Source organism: Vipera berus (genome assembly GCF_964194415.1).
Source record: "Vipera berus genome assembly, chromosome: 3".
In the NCBI taxonomy this organism is placed as follows: Eukaryota; Metazoa; Chordata; class Lepidosauria; order Squamata; family Viperidae; genus Vipera; species Vipera berus.
The window spans coordinates 91,297,078-91,316,726 of NC_138204.1; the positions used below are offsets into that span (position 1 = coordinate 91,297,078).

Consider the following 19,649-nt stretch of genomic DNA (forward strand, 5'->3'; position numbering starts at 1 on the left):
CCTGTTGCTGATTTTGTCATGGATTGATGTAATTCTGCTGTTTAACTTTTCTCCAAATTGTGAAACCATATGGTCACTGAAGGTGAAACAAGGCTCCTCCCTCTTAACAATTTGGAAATGAGCTGAAAACATTCTTATTTACCCAGGCTGGTTAATGTTTTAGTATTTTAGTGTTCTATATTTCTTGATTTGATGCGTAACTATTTCTATTATACATTTTATAAGACATTCATAGCAATGGGTGGCATATCATTTTCTGAATATAAATAAAAGAATAAAATTATCTTTTATTGTACAGGAACTTGTCGGTAGTCCTTCCAACTGGTCTTCCTGCTGGGGTTTATTGTGATGTCATTTCAGGACAAAAAGAAGGCAAGGCTTGCACAGGAATTCAAATCCATGTTGCTGCTAATGGCATGGCTCATTTCCAGATTAATTACCAAGCAAAGCATCCGTTCATTGCAATTCATGTTGAAGCCAGACTGTAATATATACTGATGAACATTTCTCCTATTTGATTGGTTTCTGTTCTCTGTGTATTATAAAGCTGATTTTTACATGATTATTACTTGTATAGGCTGACCCCATCATAACTCATGGTGGTGTACAATGTAAGACAACTTACAGCAATGCAATTCAAAACAATACCAAGAACATGTGGAATAAAATAATATAAACTTTAACAGACAGTTATCCTACAAGGAATTCATTTCCATTCCATTCTAACCCAAGGCTTGGGATGGTCAGTGAAGTCCATATGAATATCTGGGAGAAGAGTATAATTCCAAAGAATGAACGATGCAACTGAGAAGGTTTGCTTCCTGAGTCCTACCAGGCTACGTTGCCTGATTATATGGAATGAATAGAAAAGATAGATGGCCTTCAAACAATTAGGCCCTTTGTCGTGAAGGGCTTTATAAATAACTTGGAGTGCAGCCTGAAGCTTACTGGTAAGTAGTACAGTTTACAAAGATTTGTTCCGTGGACATATTGTTCATACCCATAACTTATTTTACCACTGTGTCCTGGACCAGCTGTAGTTCCTGAAGTGGTCTTCAAAGATGGACATAGGAAGAGTGCATTGCAATAGTCCAAATGCAAGGCAAGCAAAACCTGAGTGACTCTCCTCCTAGTCCATGTATGGGCACAATTGGCAGCTAGATGAATTATGCAAGGAAAACCTTCAATGAAAACCCCCAAAGTGTGTGCCAGTGTTGAAGGGAGAAGAATAACTTCCAGAATAAAAATTGCTGTCTCTCCTGCCTGGGTAGTCCCAAAATCCCAAGACACTAGTATTGAAATTGGTCCTCTCCATCCAGACCCACACAGCCTTCAGTCACTGAGATAAGATCTTGATAGCATCGCTTGTTCAGCCTATGGTTGAGATTTACCACTGAGTATCAGTGTTCTGATGATACCTGACTTGAAACTAATGGAGGGCTTCATCCAGCATCTCATATAGAAACTAAAGAGAGGAGCAAGAACCTAAAACTCTGAAGCACCCCATATATCAGGGGTCTGGCTTGATTTCTTCCCTCTTGGTGGTTCAGAAGGATATGTTCTATGATATTGATACTTGCTGAAAGATTGAGGAAAACCAGAATAGTTGCAATAGCCGATCTTGGCTGCCTCATATTATCAGCCAACGTAACGTTGTTAAACCTGTCTGGAAATTTACTCAAAGATAAATGCCATTCATAGCTCAAATCTTCCTGTTAATATTGTTAAATAAACTTTGGATGCTTTGTCCATGCAAAGGTGCCCTGCAGAGACATTCCAATATTGGACCTCAATTCTTGCTAGCTGGGTGTTCTTGGAAAACCTATCAACAAGGTATGAAGATGGTAACTCCACCTCATTGTCCCCCAACAAGCAATTTTTATGAGAATAACCTCTCTGAACAGGATACTCAGTTTTTTACCTCTTGTAACTTGCAACTTTGGGACTTTAAAATGGACTTGACTGATATTTGTGGAAGCTACTTGGAAGCTTTGGAGGGCTGATGAAAAACCCTTAACATCCTGATAAGAGTTTTTGTCACTCCTCTGGGACATGAAAGCTGCTTCTGCTAATCAGTGGGTATCAATAGAAAAGGATCAAAAAGCAAGAAGTGATTATCTCCTATCAGCTCTTGATAATTGCTTCTTCCCCCCCTTTTCCCAGATAATAAGTGTTTCTTGCCCAAACCAAGTTTGGTATCACAAATTTAAGGAAATTATTTTTTAAAAATGAAATATAACTCCTGCGTGTAGCAAAACATCCTTCCATGTGGTAATCCCCAATCTTACTTTGGCTATAGGACTGGTGGCCAATAAAGAAGAAGGAAAATCCAAAGCAAACAACAAAACCCATCTCTGCCAATTCACTATACAGGTAGTTCTCGACTTGCAAGAGTTCGTTTAGTGACCATTCAAAGTTACAACAGCACTGAAAAAAAGTGACTTATGGCCATTTTTGACACAACCTTTGCAGCCTCCCCACGATCATGTAATCAGAATTCAGATGGTTGGCAACTGGTTCATACTTAACGACCGTTGCAGTGTCCCGGGGTCATGTGATCAGCTTTTGTGACCTTCTGACAAGCAAGGTCAATGGGGGAAGCCAGATTCACTTAACAACCAGGTTACTAACTTAACAACTGCAGTGACTCACTTAATAACTGTGGCAAGAAAGATCGTAAAATGAGGCAAAGCTGAACAAATTCTCACTTAACAGCACACTTTTTGGGCTCAATTGTGGATGTAAATTGAGGACAACCTGTAGTCACAGCACTTCATGCAGAATTTTCCCGGTGCAGAATAATTCTGGTCCACAGAACACAAAAGACCCCCAAAATTCAAAAGAAAGGTGTTGAGCTAAAGACTAAACTGTTAAATCCCTACCTTTATGTAGTGGGCAAACCCAGAGTTTTTAATGTCATGGAAAAGTAGCAAGACTTTATGTCTTAATTTTATTATTGGGATGAGAGGGGAGTTATGTGGGTTTTCATTGGTTCAGATGTCGTATGTTGGTCTAGGATGCGATGTACTTTTTGCCATTTAATCTCAGGCAGGCCAATATATTGGGCTCTTCCCCTGGCTTAAAGGTAAAGGTTCCCCCGCACATGCGTGCTAGTCGTTTCCGACTCTAGGGGCCGGTGCTCATCTCCGTTTCAAAGCTGAAGAGCCAGCGCTTGTCCGAGGACGTCTCCGTGGTCATGTGGCCGGCATGACTAGACGCCAAAGGCGCACGGAACGCTGTTACCTTCCCACCGTGGTGGTCCCTATTTTTCTACTTGCATTTTTACTTGCTTTCGAACTGCTAGGTTGGCAGAAGCTGGTACGAGTAACAGGCGCTCACTCTGTTGCTTAATGCTAGGCAAAGTTATGTATCATTTCCTGCTATTTGGGGGAATGAGTGTTACAAAGAACAGATCATCATATGCTGGAGGCCTCTGATGTCTGTCTGACTTGTAGAACTCCTTGAAGCAGATAGTACATTAACTAATTTATTTGGCCGAAGACATGGATGTGATTAATCCCTCTGAATCTTATCTTGGTTTATGCATTCACAGTTTTTCCCCAGGGAACCTGGTTCTTTATCTTCACCTGTTTTTCTTGTTTAAACCGTCAAGTGGCGTGACCTTGGATGAATGGAAATTTGCTAAATGCAGCCAATTGTGTCATGACATGTACTTTGAGCTGTACCAGAAATATAAATGCAGCACTGAAAACTGCAACTTGGAGCACAGGAAGAGCCATTACCCAAGGCAGTATGTGGTTTTTAATTCTCTTTGCCGGTCTAGAACTTTGTTGGGCTCAGTATAACCCAAATACACTGCCTGGAAGGACATCTATCGTTCACCTCTTTGAATGGCGTTGGAATGACATTGCTCTTGAATGCGAGCGTTACTTAGCACCTAATGGATTCGGTGGTGTTCAGGTAGGCAGATTTTGGTGGCAACATCTGGGAAAGATAGGTCTTTGGCACACTTTCTCTAATTCCCAGAAAATATTGAATTTAATTGAAATTGAAATTCAACAATATTAACAACAGTGAAGGTCTGTGGAAAATTTTTTTCCCCCATGGTGTAAATCACTAAATCATCTTTCAAGCATGCTGACTCCACTTCCAGGGTTTCCCAGTCAGTTTGTAGAAAAGTTGTTGCATCAACAGACAATCAGATTCCTGATTTATTCAGCTTTTATTTTCAATATGGCAATCCGAGCACCTCAGCTGCCCCTTCATTATGTACTTCATCAATCATAAGGGCTCTGGCACAATAGAAAGAAAACAACCGTGGTGTTATATTTTTTTAATGGCTATCATCTATAATGGGGATTCTGGAAATGAGCACTGTAGAGTATTAAAGCTGAGGAACTTTTACTGACCATTTTGCTAATGATAATACTCCATCAGATGCTGATTGTTATAGCTTTCCATCTGATTGTAAATATGTTCCTATATTATTCAGAAGAAATAGAAGAATAATGGGATTTACTATTATTACCCATCCTGCAATATAACAAGCTGGACCAGTATTTTATTTACACTTCCCAAACCAATGAGTAACAAACAACTTATTTTAATGAGTAATATCGAATTTGTCATTCTGTCTAGCGTATATTCATTAGCATTCTGGTCTATTATATAGACTGAATGTTCATCTAGTACTTTGTTAAGAATATATATATAATGAAGACATGGCAACTTTTCTAGATGGCTATAACTGACGTAAAATAGACTTCATGTACAATGCATCATGTTTATTTTATTAACCCAGTAGAAGTTGCTGGTTGCATTGAAAATAAGACAGTCAATCTCACTTCGTATTCAAAATTTATTGCCACCCAGTAGAAATCAATGTTTTGTCAAATGAGCATGCAAGCCTACTGCCCAGTTATGATCCAATAATATTCTGAGCATCGGATGGATTATATGTTCTTGTTGTAGAGTAACAGAGGTGAATTTCAGACTGTAGTTCACTTCTGCAGTGAATTAGTCTTGCAAAACTAGTTTTCTCCTAATAAATATTTTATTTTGAAAGGGTGGGAAAACTGCTTGCACAAGGGGATAACCTTATGAAGCCAGAAGATGTTTTATAGGCTTTGGGTTAACTGAAACAGAATTCATAGGATTTCTAGTCACTCTTCAGTTTCTGATTTCAAGAAAACCCATGAACTTGAGAAGGAAAAAGTAAGGAAAGACTCGGCTTTGTGCACACTGGGCTTTTCCAAACTTTTTTTTTAAGGATTCCTTAAGAAACCCAAGTGCTTTAAACCAGACATGTCAAACACAAGGCCCGGGGGCCAGATCCGGCCCGTGAAGTGGTTTCATGTGGCCCGCGAAGCCATCCTGGAAACAGTGAGGGAACGGCCCCCACTGCCCTGGCCCTGGCCCAGAGACCCTCCTCCTGCCAGAGACCCTCAGATCTGTCCCACTCCTGCCCAGGCCCCCATAGGCACCCTTGATGTGAATGATGTAGAGCTGGCCACGCCCACCCACTAGGCCATACGCACTCTAGCCATGCCCACCCACTAGGCCATGCCCACCCTGGCCATACCCACCCGGCCCCTTGAGGGCAACTGCAATGCTGATGCGGCCCTCAATGAAATTGAGTTTGACACCCCTGCTTTAAACTGAGATAAGGATTGTACTGTATGTTGTACCTCCTATGTTGCCTGTTTTCCATGGACTATGTAAAAAGGATTTTCAACCTGCCACTGAGCTACTGAAATAATGCTCTGTGATGTTGTTGGATGATATTCAATTCACAGATCTCTCCTCCAAATGAAAACCTTGTCATTACAACACCATGGAGACCATGGTGGGAAAGATACCAGCCCATCAGCTACAAGTTGTGTACACGATCTGGAAATGAGTCCGAATTTAAAGACATGGTGAACAGATGTAACAATGTTGGAGTAAGTGAGCTCATATTCTGTTTTAAGATCTTTGGTTCAAGTTAAGTCTGCTTCCCTAACTGTGATATGTATTTTTAAATTATAGCTTGCATTCTCAAACTAGTGGTAGGACTATCTCCCTTTAGTCAGTTCAAAATGGAATCACTTTGATTGGATTAATTTAGAAAATGGGCTTGAATATCGTAAAGTCATCTATTTAAGATTAGCTCCTTCCAAATAATCACGTTCCAGAAAATCTAATTTTGAGTGCAATAAAATCTAGTCTCCCTAATGCTGAGAGACTGCCTGAGGTGATCTTTTCTTTGAATTAACAAAATGAGGACAAAAGTTCCTTGCTGGATTTTAGTTACTACAGCTATACAATGTAGTCTTCTACAATTTCATATGCATGCACAGAAACATTCACCCTTCAAAAATGATAAGATATGTAGTTCATGTGACTCTCAGTGCCTAGAAATGTAAGGAATCACAAAAATTATATTTGACATAATTAACATTTGATACCAGACACCTCAGTCCATGTTGACTTGCTACTGCTTTGCATCATTCCTTGTCAGCTAGGAGCCTGAACTACAAGCTGGGTCTAAATAATACAGGTGTAGTAATAGGAGCTATTTTGGGAAGACAAACCAGCCACCATCCATTTCTAAATTGGGAAAGGAGGAAGGATCAGCAAGGAGCATTCAAAAAGCACAGCATGGGAAAGCAAACTTCGTCTTGACTGTGAAATCATCCGCTGGGTTCTTGTAAATTGTTTCACTGCTACTCTTTTATGTCTGCCCTACAGAGAAAGGTGAAATGTAAATTAGGACTGGATAGGTTCTGGAGGGACAGACTGATGATCACCCTCACAAGCACAAAGTCTTTTATTTGATATCCTTTGGCTGTGATGCTGCCAGCGCACAAAGCTCAGAACTGTACTTTGGCAAATCAGTGCAGGAAGGAATGGGACACCAGCCAAGAACATGATTTCTATGCCTTTAACTGAGCCTGGTGCACAGATGGTATCATCCAAAGGGCAGCTTTGGGTAGCTTTCAAAAGTAGTATTAGAAGCCCAAGGGAGAAAGTGTTCCTAAGATAGGTTGAATACAAGCAAATTGCAAATTGTCCCACCAGGCTCAAGGTTGACTCAGCCTTCCATCCTTCCGAGGTAGGTAAAATGAGGACCCAGATTGTTGGGGGCAATAAGCTGACTTTGTAAAAATGCCGCTTGTGGGGGGGATGAAAGCCCTAATAAGCAGGCATATACATAGAATGAAGGCTATTGCTAAGCACATTGATTTGTGCTTCTTAGATTGTAAGCCGCCCTGAGTCTTCGGAGAAGGGCGGGTTATAAATGGGATTAAAAAAAAATATGTTGCAGCATCTTGAATTATGCCAGTAAGAGAGTGGGGATATGCAATTATAATACCTTGCAACTGCATGGCAACACCTCCAAGCGTTTACACGTGTCATCTCACTTAGTCATCTTTACAATCAATTAGCTATTAACGTGCCCCTATTGTAGTTTGAAAAAATGATTTTTCAGTTAAGGCCAGATTGTGAATGCAAGTATCGATCTGGAGACTTCGTCATCTATAGTTTAGGAAGGAATTTTTGTCTAGTTTTGTAAAGCTACACTTCTGATTCCAGTGGGCTAGAAATTAATGTTTTTTTCACAAACCACAGAATATCTGTCTTGTTTGTGATTAAAGAAAAAGATGAATGCTGTGTTCATATGGCATTGCCACAGAACAGTACTATGATGTCATAGGGGGATGTCATAACGACATCACTGTGGGACAGGCATGGATTATGTAATATGTATAATGGTGTCACTTCCCTTCCATGCCCATAGAGGACAGCCTTGCTGTAACCTGATTGACAATTATCTGCTCAGGTATACATTTATGTGGATGCTGTTGTCAACCATATGTGTGGTGCTGCTGCTGGATCTGGCCACCATTCTACATGTGGAAGCTACTTTGATTCAAACAAGAAAGAATTTCCTGCTGTACCATACTCTGGATGGGATTTCAATGACGGGAAATGCAGAACAGCCAGTGGAGAGATAGAAAATTACCATGATCTACACCAGGTACTTTTCTGAATTCATTACATGTAGTCCTCAACTTACACCCACAACTGAGCCCTAAATTTCTGTTGCTAAGTGAGACATTTGTTAAGTGAGTTTTGCCCCATGTTATGATTTTTCTTGCCACAATTGTTAAGTGAATCACTGCAGTTGTTAACTTAGCAACACGGTTGTTAAGTGAATCTGGCTTCCCCACTGGCTTTGCTTGCCAGAAAGTCGCAAAAGGGATCACATGACCCTGGGACAGTGCAACCGTCATAAATATGAGTCAGTTGCCAAGCGCCTGAATTTTGGTCACGTAACCATGGGGATGCTGTAGTGGTCATAATGGTGAAAAAAGTCCTAAGTTGCTTTTTTCAGTGCTGTTGTAACTTTGAACGGTCGCTAAATGAACTACCGGTATATATATGTACATTCTGCTTTTTTTTTAATGGTGGGAACAGTCATGCCCAGTGAGACTGCATATAGAGAGCCTCATTCTTAAGCCAGGTTTCTGGCACTTGTAGATAGAACGTAAACAACCTAGAACAGACATGCCAAACTCAAGGCCTGCAGGCCAGATCGGTGATGTGTTTAGATCTGGCCCGCAAGCAGACTAGTAGGAAAAAGTGATTGAGTAGTTACTTCCTTGCTTCTTCGGGTATCTTGTCAGTGGCAGCAGTGCTAGCAGAGGATGCGCAGCGGGTTCCTCTCTGATGTGTGTAGCTGTACAGTAGCGGTAATCTCAGGGGCGGGTGGCCATGGGTCTTTGACAACTCACAGCAGCCAGGAGGGTTGTGCAGCCGGCCCAGCCCTACTGACTCAGGATGGCTGGGTCGGCACGGAACAAGTTGCACTGGCTAAGTCGACGTGGGAACAACTGAGAAGGTCCACCTCCCCAAACTGCCGGCAGCCAAGCGCACGCGCACGCAGACACACACACACACACACACACACACACACACACACAAAGACCGCATTCCAGGTTTAGGGACTTTTATCCACAGTGGAAGGAAAGGTCCTTCTCCCTAAGCCCAGGCATGACTGGCAGCTTGCCATCTCAGATGTGGATAAAAGTCTCCAAACGTGGAATGGTGTGTGCGCATGCATGCGTGTGCACAGCACGCCAGAGGAAACGTTCTTCTCCCAATGCCAGACATCTGAGCATTGGCGTTTCCCTGTCCGGTGCCCATCCCAGCAAAACAGAGGACGACGCTGCTGCGTGTGGAAGCATGGAGTCAAACTTCTGCCTTGACCGATCTCTGGAGAACAAGAAGAGGAGGCAGGGGAGCAGCGCTCCCTGGTCCCTCATGAGGGAAGCTGGCCCTTCTCAAAAGAGAATCCTTTTGAGAAGGTGGCTGGCTTGTTGGGGCAGCCTTCCCTCACACAGCTCTCCGCCACCCCTCCTCCTCTCCAGAGTTCTTTGTAATTCAACCAAGAACTTTGGCACGCTGCACTCATACATGCACGCACACACTATTCCAAGCTTGGAGACTTTTATCCACATCTGAGCTGGCAAACTGCCGATCATGCCTGGGCTTGTGGAGAAGTCAGCTCTCCTTCCTCTGTGGATAAAAGTCCCCAAACTTGGAATGCACTGTGTGTGTATGTGTGTGCGCACATGCATGCATGCGCTTGGCTGCCGGCTCTTTGGGAGCTAATTGCACAACACACCGGCCTCGTAAGTCAATCATGCATAAAGTTTATAAAATTATTTCCTGTTCAAGAGCCTAACAGCCCATGGATAAAAGCTGTTCTTTAGCCTGTTGGTATGGCTGGCTATACTCCTGTATCTCCTACACAATGGTAGGAGAGTAAAGAGATACCGTCCAGTCATTCCTGAGAATTTTCCTAACTCTTCCAAGGCAGTGAGCCCTGGTGATGTCATCCAGTGGTGTCAGGGGACAGCCCACAATGTCTTGTGCTGTGCTCACCACCCTCTGTAATACTTTTCCTATCCGCGGCTGTCAGACCAGCATACCAAACCACGATATAGTACGAGAGGACGGTCTCTATAGTAGACCGGTAAAAGAGGGTCATTAGCCGTTGTTCTACCCTGTTCTTCCGCAAGACCCTGAGGAAGTGAAGTCTATGTTGGGCCTTTCTGGCCACCTGGCTTGTATTAACTTTCCAGGTAAGATCTTCACAGAGGTAGACTCCCATAAATTTAAAGGAGGAAACTCTCTCCACACAGCCCCCCCCCCCCCGATGTAAAGTGGGGCAGGTTCCTCCTTTTTCCTCTGGAAGTCTAGCACCATCTCTTTCGTCTTGCCGATGCTCAGGTGCAAGTTGTTGTTGCAACACCATATGGATAGTTTTTGTACCTCCGCCCTGTATGCTGTCTCATCCCCACCTGTAATAAGACCCAACACAGTGTGTGTTGCAGTAGATGGGTCGGATGATACACAGTCATATGTGTACAATGAGTGCAGATAGGGGCTAAGCACGCAGCCCTGTGGCGAGGTGGTGCAAAGCTTCAGGGGGGTGGATAAAACAGACCCAACCCTCACTGTTTGTAACCAGTCCCTGAGAAAGTCTATAAGTCTAAGTGCTATTGCTACTCAATATAAACTTTGGTTAAGTTAGTTCAATACTTTCTGCTTCAGCAGTTCCGGAGCTGTGTGTTGCCATGTAGTAGTGTATTCTATAAAATGAAACCATTAAAATATTAAGACTCTGGTGAGTGCATGATATTTCTACCCATAGAGAAGGCTACCTGCTGAGTCACCACACGATCCTTTTTTTAATCATGTGTTGTTAATGAGAGGACACTGTGCTATATCCCTGCATTATATTTTATGCTAGGCACAGAGGAATTACCTGCCTACAGTGAGTGAATTTTCAAAGTCAGTTTTATTTATTGATTGCAATAAGCAAGTTTTTGCATTGCCCAACAATCTCTCTGGACTGTTCCAAAAATAAACATTAAAAAAAACCCAAAATACATCAAACATAATAATACTTCATACTGATCGCAAAAGAACTGTGGTCAGACCAACCACAGATAAGTAATAGGTAATGAACTGGAAACACATGATTGAAAACTGGAGACATAAAAAATGGGTTGGGAGAATACAAACTGTCCTCACCCCCCACCACCATCAAAGAAAAAATCAACCATGCAAGGTGAATCCATTTTAGGAGAACTGTCGAGCTCAGTTGCAATTGCTCCTCTGAGAATAAACACCATTTTAATATGTTATGATTTTTTAATTTTTTTTATAAAGTATACCCTTCTGTTTTAAGAATACAATGTGTACTTTAGGTATCAGAACTTCTGGTAATTTCACTCTGTTCCACTTTTGTGGGCTTGCATGGAAGCATCCTTAAACCTTCTCCATAGGACATCTTGAAATTAAAGGGATTAAAAAATGGATGAGGCAGAGCTAGCATAATCAACTTCTGCCCAGACTGACCAAGGTTGAGGCTGATTTGAAAAACTGCAGGCCTGATGAACTGTCCCCTGAGGGCCAAGTTAGACCTCTTCTATGGAGACCTGCCAGCTGGGATCTCCTCATGTGCAGGATGCCAATATGAATAGCCTTTTTTTGCTTGAGGAACATCATGAAGTCTCCATTGACTCATATGAGTGCCTGAATAATTGTCACTGCTCTCCTGGAATATTGCTGGGTATGAAGTCAGAACAAGGAATCCTGCCTTCATGACTCCTATTACCCAGTTTGATATTCTTTAATTTCAGAAACCTGGCAGCTAGCAATCTGTATCCTGAAGGCTGTAGAGTAGACCTTTGTCACTTCTGGCAGACCATGAAACAGGATGAGAGAGATTCTATGTAGACTTGAAAATCCATATCTGTCAGTCGTAGCACCATTATTTAGAATTGGAACTTCTCATTTTATGTGGATTTATTTTTGAAACAATGTTCTTAATTACTATTAGACCCTACTTACTGTTTTTCTCTTATGCCCATATACATATATAGAGAAGGATGTAATACTTTTTGCTATCCTATATCTTCTTTGTTCACTCCTCTAGATCCCTTTAGCAGTCTTCCGTAAGAATTTCATCCTTATACGTGTGTATATACCCCCAACATCCCTCGCCTTTAAATTGTAGAAATCTGGTCAAAATCAGAAATCTGCATTAATATTCCTTGGTTCTCACATGGTTATAGCTGGGGATTTTAACATAAGATTGTATTTAAATGACAATCTGCTGTATTCTGAATTTTACCCTCTGCAATCCATCCTAGAGGTTGACCCCTCAACTTGAGTTTTATTTATTTTATTTATTTATAAAATTTATAAGCCACCCATCTTAACTCAAAGTAACTCCTGGGCGGCTCTGAGTTCTAGAGACTGTGCATGAAAACCAGCTGGGTGACCTTGGGCCAGTCCCTCTCTCTCAGCCCAACTCACCTCACTGGGTTGTTGTGGGAAATATAATGGGTAGAAGATGTGTTAGATATGTTTGTCGCCTTCAGTTACTTGTAGAAACAATAAAAACAGGATACAAATAAACAAACAAGCTGAACTCTTCTATGGTTGCCAGAGTTCAAGAACAACGTTGGAGACTTTAGAGTCTGTTTATGTTGGGACAGATGTGTTGGATATGTTGATTTCTTTAAACGGATTTTCTGAACAGGTTCGGGACTGTCGCCTTGTTGGTCTTCTTGATCTTGCACTAGAAAAGGACTACGTGCGTTCCAAAGTTGCAGAGTATATGAATCACCTAATTGACATCGGTGTAGCAGGATTTCGCATCGATGCTTCCAAACACATGTGGCCTGGGGATATGAAAGCCTTTTTAGACAAACTAAAAAATCTCAACGCGAAGTGGTTTGCTGAAGGGACAAGGCCATTCATCTTCCAAGAGGTAAACTGCCTACATATCTGTTTTATACCAAGGATCAATATCAAATACATAACAGAGATGGAGAAAATGGCAAGGTGGAACATTTTCCTAGGCCTCCAGCTCCAGATAAAAGCCAAAGTTGAACGTAGTAGAACAACGTGAGAACATAATCTTATTTGTTATAATAAGCCACCTAATGAAAATAATTTAAAAACAATAGATTACAAGATCATAATTACAGTGCTGGTGTGGAATATATGTCAACTTTAATTTATGCCACAAACTTAACATTGCATGTTAGTGTTTGGAGGGACCTATTTAAAAAAAAACAAGAGAGAAGAGTTTCTTAGCTCGTTGTAGAAAACAACCTTGCAACCTCTTAATTTTTTTGCACTAAACATATTGTTGCTAAGTTATTCTGGCCAATATATCCTTAAATTTATTTGTAAAAATTGATGGTTCCTAATTGTATATGTGAACTGGCTCCACTGAAAAGCAAGTGATAAGAGGTGATTTTGTATTTCTTGAAGGTTAACATCAAGTCATGCCTTTATGTGTGACCCAGGCAATCCTACGCAATTAGCGTGCAGGCAAAGCTGGAGCTGAATTATTATGCCTGCGTTCACTAAGTTGGTTAGGTTCATATTAAAACTTAAATCCTGGTTTAGAAACCTCATTGACAGCATTTTTAAACAAGCTAAACTACAGACAAGCAAAATGTATTTAGCTTAGTGAGAAGGAGGATCTTATTCAACATAGACTGCATATTGGATTTCTCCATTGCTTTATTTTATCAGGAGATGACTCCTGCTTTCAGATACATTTTATATATTTATATTTGTATGTGTGTGTGTGTGTATGGTGGGTCAGTGGGTTAGGACGCTGAGCTTGTCGATCAGAAGATTGGCAGTTTGGTGGGTTGAATCCCGAGTGCCGCGTAACAGAGTGAGCGCCTGTTACTCGTCCCAACTTCTGCCAACCTAGCAGTTTGAAAGCACGTAAAAATGCAAGTAGAAAAATAGGGACCACTATGGTGGGAAGGTAACAGCGTTCCGTGCGCCTTTGGCGTCTAGTCATGCCAGCCACATGACCACGGAGACGTCCTCGGACAAGCGCTGGCTCTTCGGCTTTGAAATGGAGATGAGCACCGGCCCCTAGAGTTGGAAACGACTAGCACGCATGTGCGGGGGCACCTTTACCTATGTGTATGTGTGTGTATATATATGTATGTACAGTAGATAGATACATAGATAGATAGATATCCATTTAAAGTTATATGTATATGTATGTATACATAGATATAGATATCCATTTAAAGTTGTATGCCACAATAACTTTTCTTTTGATTTTCACCAGGTGATTGATCTAGGTGGGGAGCCCATTTCATCCACTGACTACTTTGGAAACGGCCGAGTAACTGAGTTCAAATATGGTGCCAAACTAGGGACAGTCATTCGCAAGTGGCATGGAGAAAAGATGACTTATTTGAAGTAATTTTGCTTTTTCCCTTTTTTAAAAAAGATTCCTAACACATTGACATACTGTATTCAGTTAATCTGACTCTTGCTGTCTTCCTTTTAGGAACTGGGGTGAAGGCTGGAGTTTTATGCCTTCTGATAAAGCTGTCGTCTTTGTAGACAATCATGATAACCAGAGAGGTCATGGAGCTGGTGGAGCTTCTATTTTGACCTTCTGGGATTCCAGGTGAGAAGCACTTCTGAAGTCCATGTGCCAGATGTTTCTTAGACTAACTGGGGCAACTGCCTCAAGTAGGAGGATTTGGGTTAGTAGCAACAATTCTTCAGAATTGTTTTTATTGAGTTTTGTAGTTCTTTCTCTGTTTTGGTAGGCAGAATTTTGTATACCTTGCAGCCTGTTCATCCCTTAAACTAGCCAGCTAATTCTCAAGTCCCATTAAAATACCTGTGCCAAAGAACGATGTAACTGTCCATCCAATTGCTTCTGTGTGTATGGAATTAAGTTAGGTAACTTTTTCTCTTGACCTCAGACACTAAAATCATTGGGTCCAGAAGGACTGACTGAGTCCTCCTTTGGCTAGAGAAATACAAAATTTGAGTTTCTCCGCTTTTTGGTTCCATATTTAGGCTCTATAAAATGGGACTTGGCTTCATGCTTGCACATCCATATGGCTTTACAAGGATCATGTCAAGTTTCAGCTGGCCAAGACATTTTGAAAATGGAAAGGTCAGTGTCTGTTTTGCAAACTTAACAAACAGCTTGGGGAAATGCATGGCATCTATTAATTATGTATTCAGGAAAAAGTAATTGAACCTCACCTTTCCACAAGAAAGAGGGAATCTTGGGTTACCTGATGGGTGATCTTTATTAGGAAAATGATGTGCCCAGACTGATTCCTGTTCATTCTTGACAGTATTTCATAATATTGTCTGTGTTAGTTTTCTGGATTGACTCAGTAGATTAAAGGATTCATTCTTTATCAGTACCTGAAAGTAACATGGGAGGGAATTTTGCTTTAGTCCACATCTTATACCCTATACTGTTCAATATTTATACCAGGCACAGACATTCCTAACATACTGTTTATGATTCCCAAAAGCCTGTAGAAGTGGCAGACAGAACATTTTGAATCCCCTTTTAGGGACATGAATATTTTAGATAGATTTGAAGAATCAACTATCCCTTCTTCAAAGCTTTAGGAAAAAAAATTCTGTTAACCAACCCACCCCAAGTTTCAGAAGATCCCCAAATTTCAATCCTGCCAGTTTGAAATCAGCTGCTGTGATCATTAAAGTGATCAAGAAGCAGAACATAGCTGAGAAAGGTTGCCATCTCTACATGAATCCTATAGCAGAAGTTACCGTGGAATGTTAGGTGGCATAAATCAATGAAATCATGCTTAGTTGGTACCTAATCTACAGTTCTAAGGGCTGTGCAGATGTAGAATCATATCTCAACTCAGTAAATGGCTGGACGAGAGCTACTCAATGGAAGATAACAGAATAACAAAGTTGGAAGAAACCTTGAAGGTCTTCCAGTCCAACCCCTTGCTCAAGCAGAATACCCTATTCCAGGGGTAGGCAATCTTGGCTCTTTTATGACTCATGGACTTCAACTCCCAGAATTCCTGAGCCAGTATGAATTCTGGGAGTTGAAGTCCACAAGTCATAAAAGAGCCAAGGTTGCCTACCCCTACCCTATACCATTTCAGAAAAATTAATTAATCAGAACTATGACATCTATAGCGTCTTGCTTGAGCAGGGTGTTGAACTAGAAGATAAATTCTGATTCTCAAACATGACTAAGTGATTTGCCGATATAAGTCTTCCTCTTGGGACTGTGAGATAACTAGTTGGAAAAAACTGATGGGATTTTGTTTTTGTATCTGATCACCACAGTGAAATTACTGTATGCACAAAGGTAGAAAGATTTGGGAGAGGTGCGGCCAATAAACTTGTAAAGCAAACAAGCAAACAAACACAGGAATGGTTGATGAACGTGATAGAATTTACTGAGATGACCAAATTGACATTTGATTAGAGAAAAGACAAGATCGACATTTATTGCTGACTGGAAAACCTTTTGTGGACTTTTTGCATAAAAGAAAAAAAAGTGAATTTATGATCGTCAGGCAGCCTAGTCTAGTTTATATATTTTAATCTCTCTTGTTTTATTTATTTATTTATTACATTTTCTCTTCACCTCCAATTTGTATTTAACAACCAGGATATTAATGACTGGATTGGTCCTCCAAGTTATGAAGATGGATCAATTAAGTCTGTAACAATTAATCCAGATACAACCTGTGGCAATGGCTGGATCTGTGAACATCGGTGGCGTCAAATAAGGTAAGAAAATTCCACAATTCCTATTCCAACACCAAGATATGCATGCTTCTCAGAGCCTGTCATCTTGCAGGTCAGTTCCCGTAATTTCCAATCAGAACATGTGACTGGGAAAAAGCTAATGCTTTTTGAGGGAACACCTGCTGCCAGCATCAAGTTCCCTTCGTCCAGTGCGCTCGCAGAGGGAGGGTCTTCTCAGGGTGCCGCCGGTAAAAGATTGCCGGCGGATAACACCCAGGGAGAGGGCCTTTTCTGTGGGTGCGCCTGCCCTCTGGAACCAGCTGCCCGTGGAGCTCAGGACTGCCCCTGACCTACGCTCATTCCGCCGGGACCTGAAGACTTGGCTCTTTGAGCTCTCTGACCCAGGCTGAGAATTTTAACTGGGGTTTTATTTTCAGGGATAATTTAATCTTTTAATTCTCTTTTAACTTTGTATTTTATATTGATGTGATTTTAAAATGCCCTGTAAACTGCCCTGAGTCCTTCGGGAAAGAGCGGTATATAAATCTAATAAAATCTAAATCTAAAATCTAATGCAAGTCAAGATTTTGAACAGCCATTTTCCCTTTTCTTCTCCAAGGAATATGGTTATTTTCCGCAATGTTGTGGATGGGCAGCCATTCACCAATTGGTGGGACAATAATAGCAATCAAGTGGCATTCGGTCGTGGCAACCAAGGATTTATTGTCTTCAATAATGATGACTGGTAAGTAAACAGAGATTTTACTTAAAGGAAGCAGACATCTTGCTGGAACTTGGGAGAGCACTACAGCATCTCCCAACCAAATGCCTTTCAGTTCTGCGACTACAGATGCCATAAACTCTTGCGTGTCTCAAACAGTCAGGTTAGTCAGATTCAGATACTCTCAGGAAAGTGTTTATTTCACTTTGTTTATTTATTTAAAATGATGATTAATTAATCAATTAATTAGTATGCTGCTAGACTTTCAACAACTTTGGCCAGCTTTTAGCTGATCTTTGGGTTTGTACTTTGATCAACTACTGTTGAAAGAAGAATATGGCCACACACAACTCACAAACCGATAGTGACAGAAGTGTACAAACTACTTTGCAAGGCAATTGGGCCTCCATTCTTAATATTTCAATTCAAAACATTCTTAAGCAAATTTTACATGAAAAAATAAAATACATATCTATAGGAAGGATTTTAGATATTGTCAAAAAAAAGCCTGTCAAAAAAGCCTGACATACTTTGGGACTTTAAATGCTAAAAGCCAACACTTTGATTTGGGACTGGGAAATTGCATATCAGTGTTTGCCACTGTATTACAAAATATAGTCTCAAAGCAACACAATTAAATCTAGGGAATAAAAATGTATGATATAAAATCACTGCATTTGCCTAATTTGAAAACTTATCTTTATTAATAGGGACCTGAATGCCACTTTGCAGACCAGCCTTCCTGAAGGAATTTACTGTGATATTATATCTGGACAGAAGGAGGGTAATATCTGTACCGGAATTAAAATCCAGGTCCATGGAGATGGCACTGCTAATTTTATCATTAGCAATTCTGCTGAGGATCCATTTGTTGCCATTCACACCAAGGCTAAATTATAATCTCAGCAAGAGAAACCTATTTTAGCAATTTTGTTTTCCAAAATAATTTTGGGGCCCTTTAAAAGCATTTTTGTCTTCCAATAGTTTTTCCATTTGCTTTACTGAGAAAAGGTCTTTACTAATTGTTTTGTCTCTGGGCTTTAGCCTGTTATTCTTATTTCAAATAACTTCAGATGGCCAATTCTGGGAGAGAGCATAATAATGTATAAAATAGTCACATTTACTGTCTTATCACATGTTGATCAGTAGCTAGCTCTCACCTCTGCACTGTGGGGTCTCTGTCTCCATACCAGCAGTCCCAACCTTTCTAGGTCCGTGGACCAGTCGCTGCAGTGGCGGCACCAGCAGGGTGGGAGAGAGGATGGTTGGGACGAGGGGTTGAGGATCCTGCTATATATACTAACTCATCACAGAATTACCACTGTACAGAAGTGGTTTCAGACAATCGCCTTCTGATAACAATGGTGCATGGATTTATCCTTGGCCTAGATTCATTTTTCCCCAGTTCAATCAACTTACTCCAATATTTTGTCCTCACAACAAAAGGAGTTGCATGGCAGGAGAAAGATAGACTGCTAGAATGCTACCTTTTACATGCCAGTTGGCTAGTCTCTCTGTCTCTCTCTCCCTCTCCCTCTCTCTCTCCTGTCTTGCAAGGTCATTCGCACATGCCATTACAGTTTCCCACCAGCTTTGCATAGGGGGTGTCTATAGAGAGAGGTAGCTTAAGCTGTAGGTGAGGTTTGCATTGCACTGGATCAGTTCTTCCTATATTTAACTGAAGGAGAGCATGGGAGGTAGCTAGATGTTGAAGAATGTCAGTTCTAGCAAGGCATTTTCCAGAAACAAAAAGAAGAACAAAGTGGGATTGGATAATAAAAGAGGACGAACCCTAACCCTAAGCAGCCAAGCTCAAAAGTCTGCAATTGGCGCAATGCCAAATGTAACAGGATGTGAAAAGTATTTGCCATTCTGAGACATATGTATGTCTGTGATTATTTTACTTAGAGTACAACACTGTTATATACACTATTAACATAAAGTATTGCTGGATACACACACACTCAAAGCTACACACACATATCCTTACCATTGCCAAAGATATGTTTAAAAATGGTTGTAAATATTAGGAAGTATTACAGAACAACTTAACTTAAAGCTGTGTCTTGTCTGATTTTGAGTTTATAATATGCAAAATCAGATGCATTTGTTTTTTTCTTGGCATATAAACCTTGACAATAAATCAGTCACCAAATGAGAACTTTCTGTCTTTTTTAAAACCCATATCCATTGTTAAAATATTGCAACACAAAGAAAGTAGGAAAAAAGCAAGGTGACACATAAAAAGATTGCTACATTTGAATTAAACAAAACATAGTGAAAAAAGAAAAAGAAAATTACTTTAGCCTTTTTGCATCAAATACTAATTGCTGCTAGTTTCTATTTGAATCCTAATTTTATTTGTGTGTGT

At 40.7% G+C, this 19,649-nt stretch overlaps 1 protein-coding gene across 2 annotated transcripts; it reads left to right on the forward strand.

Moving 5' to 3' along the window:
- The first annotated feature begins 486 nt into the window (after positions 1-486).
- Positions 487-19,433, forward strand: LOC308665952 (pancreatic alpha-amylase-like). Of its 2 annotated transcripts, XM_081324342.1 has the most exons (12): positions 487-950; positions 2,300-2,373; positions 3,554-3,921; positions 5,757-5,903; positions 7,784-7,981; positions 12,563-12,793; positions 14,129-14,262; positions 14,354-14,476; positions 14,878-14,977; positions 16,478-16,599; positions 17,177-17,302; positions 17,989-19,433. In XM_081324342.1, the coding sequence occupies exons 3-12, from the start codon at positions 3,628-3,630 to the stop codon at positions 18,176-18,178; spliced, it is 1,665 nt and encodes a 554-aa protein (XP_081180468.1). In that variant the 5' UTR covers positions 487-950; positions 2,300-2,373; positions 3,554-3,627; the 3' UTR covers positions 18,179-19,433. The 2 variants fall into 2 exon arrangements, with proteins under 2 accessions (XP_081180468.1, XP_081180469.1); XM_081324343.1 differs by lacking the exon at positions 2,300-2,373.
- Positions 19,434-19,649: the final 216 nt, after the last annotated feature.

Coding starts and splice junctions, on each gene's coding strand:
- LOC308665952 (XM_081324342.1), top strand. CDS start 3,628: ATGAATGGAAATTTGCTAAATGCAGCCAATTGTGTCATGACATGTACT. Junction 12,794..14,128: donor GGCCATTCATCTTCCAAGAG/GTAAACTGCCTA, acceptor GATTTTCACCAG/GTGATTGATCTAGGTGGGGA. Junction 14,263..14,353: donor GAAAAGATGACTTATTTGAA/GTAATTTTGCTT, acceptor TCTTCCTTTTAG/GAACTGGGGTGAAGGCTGGA.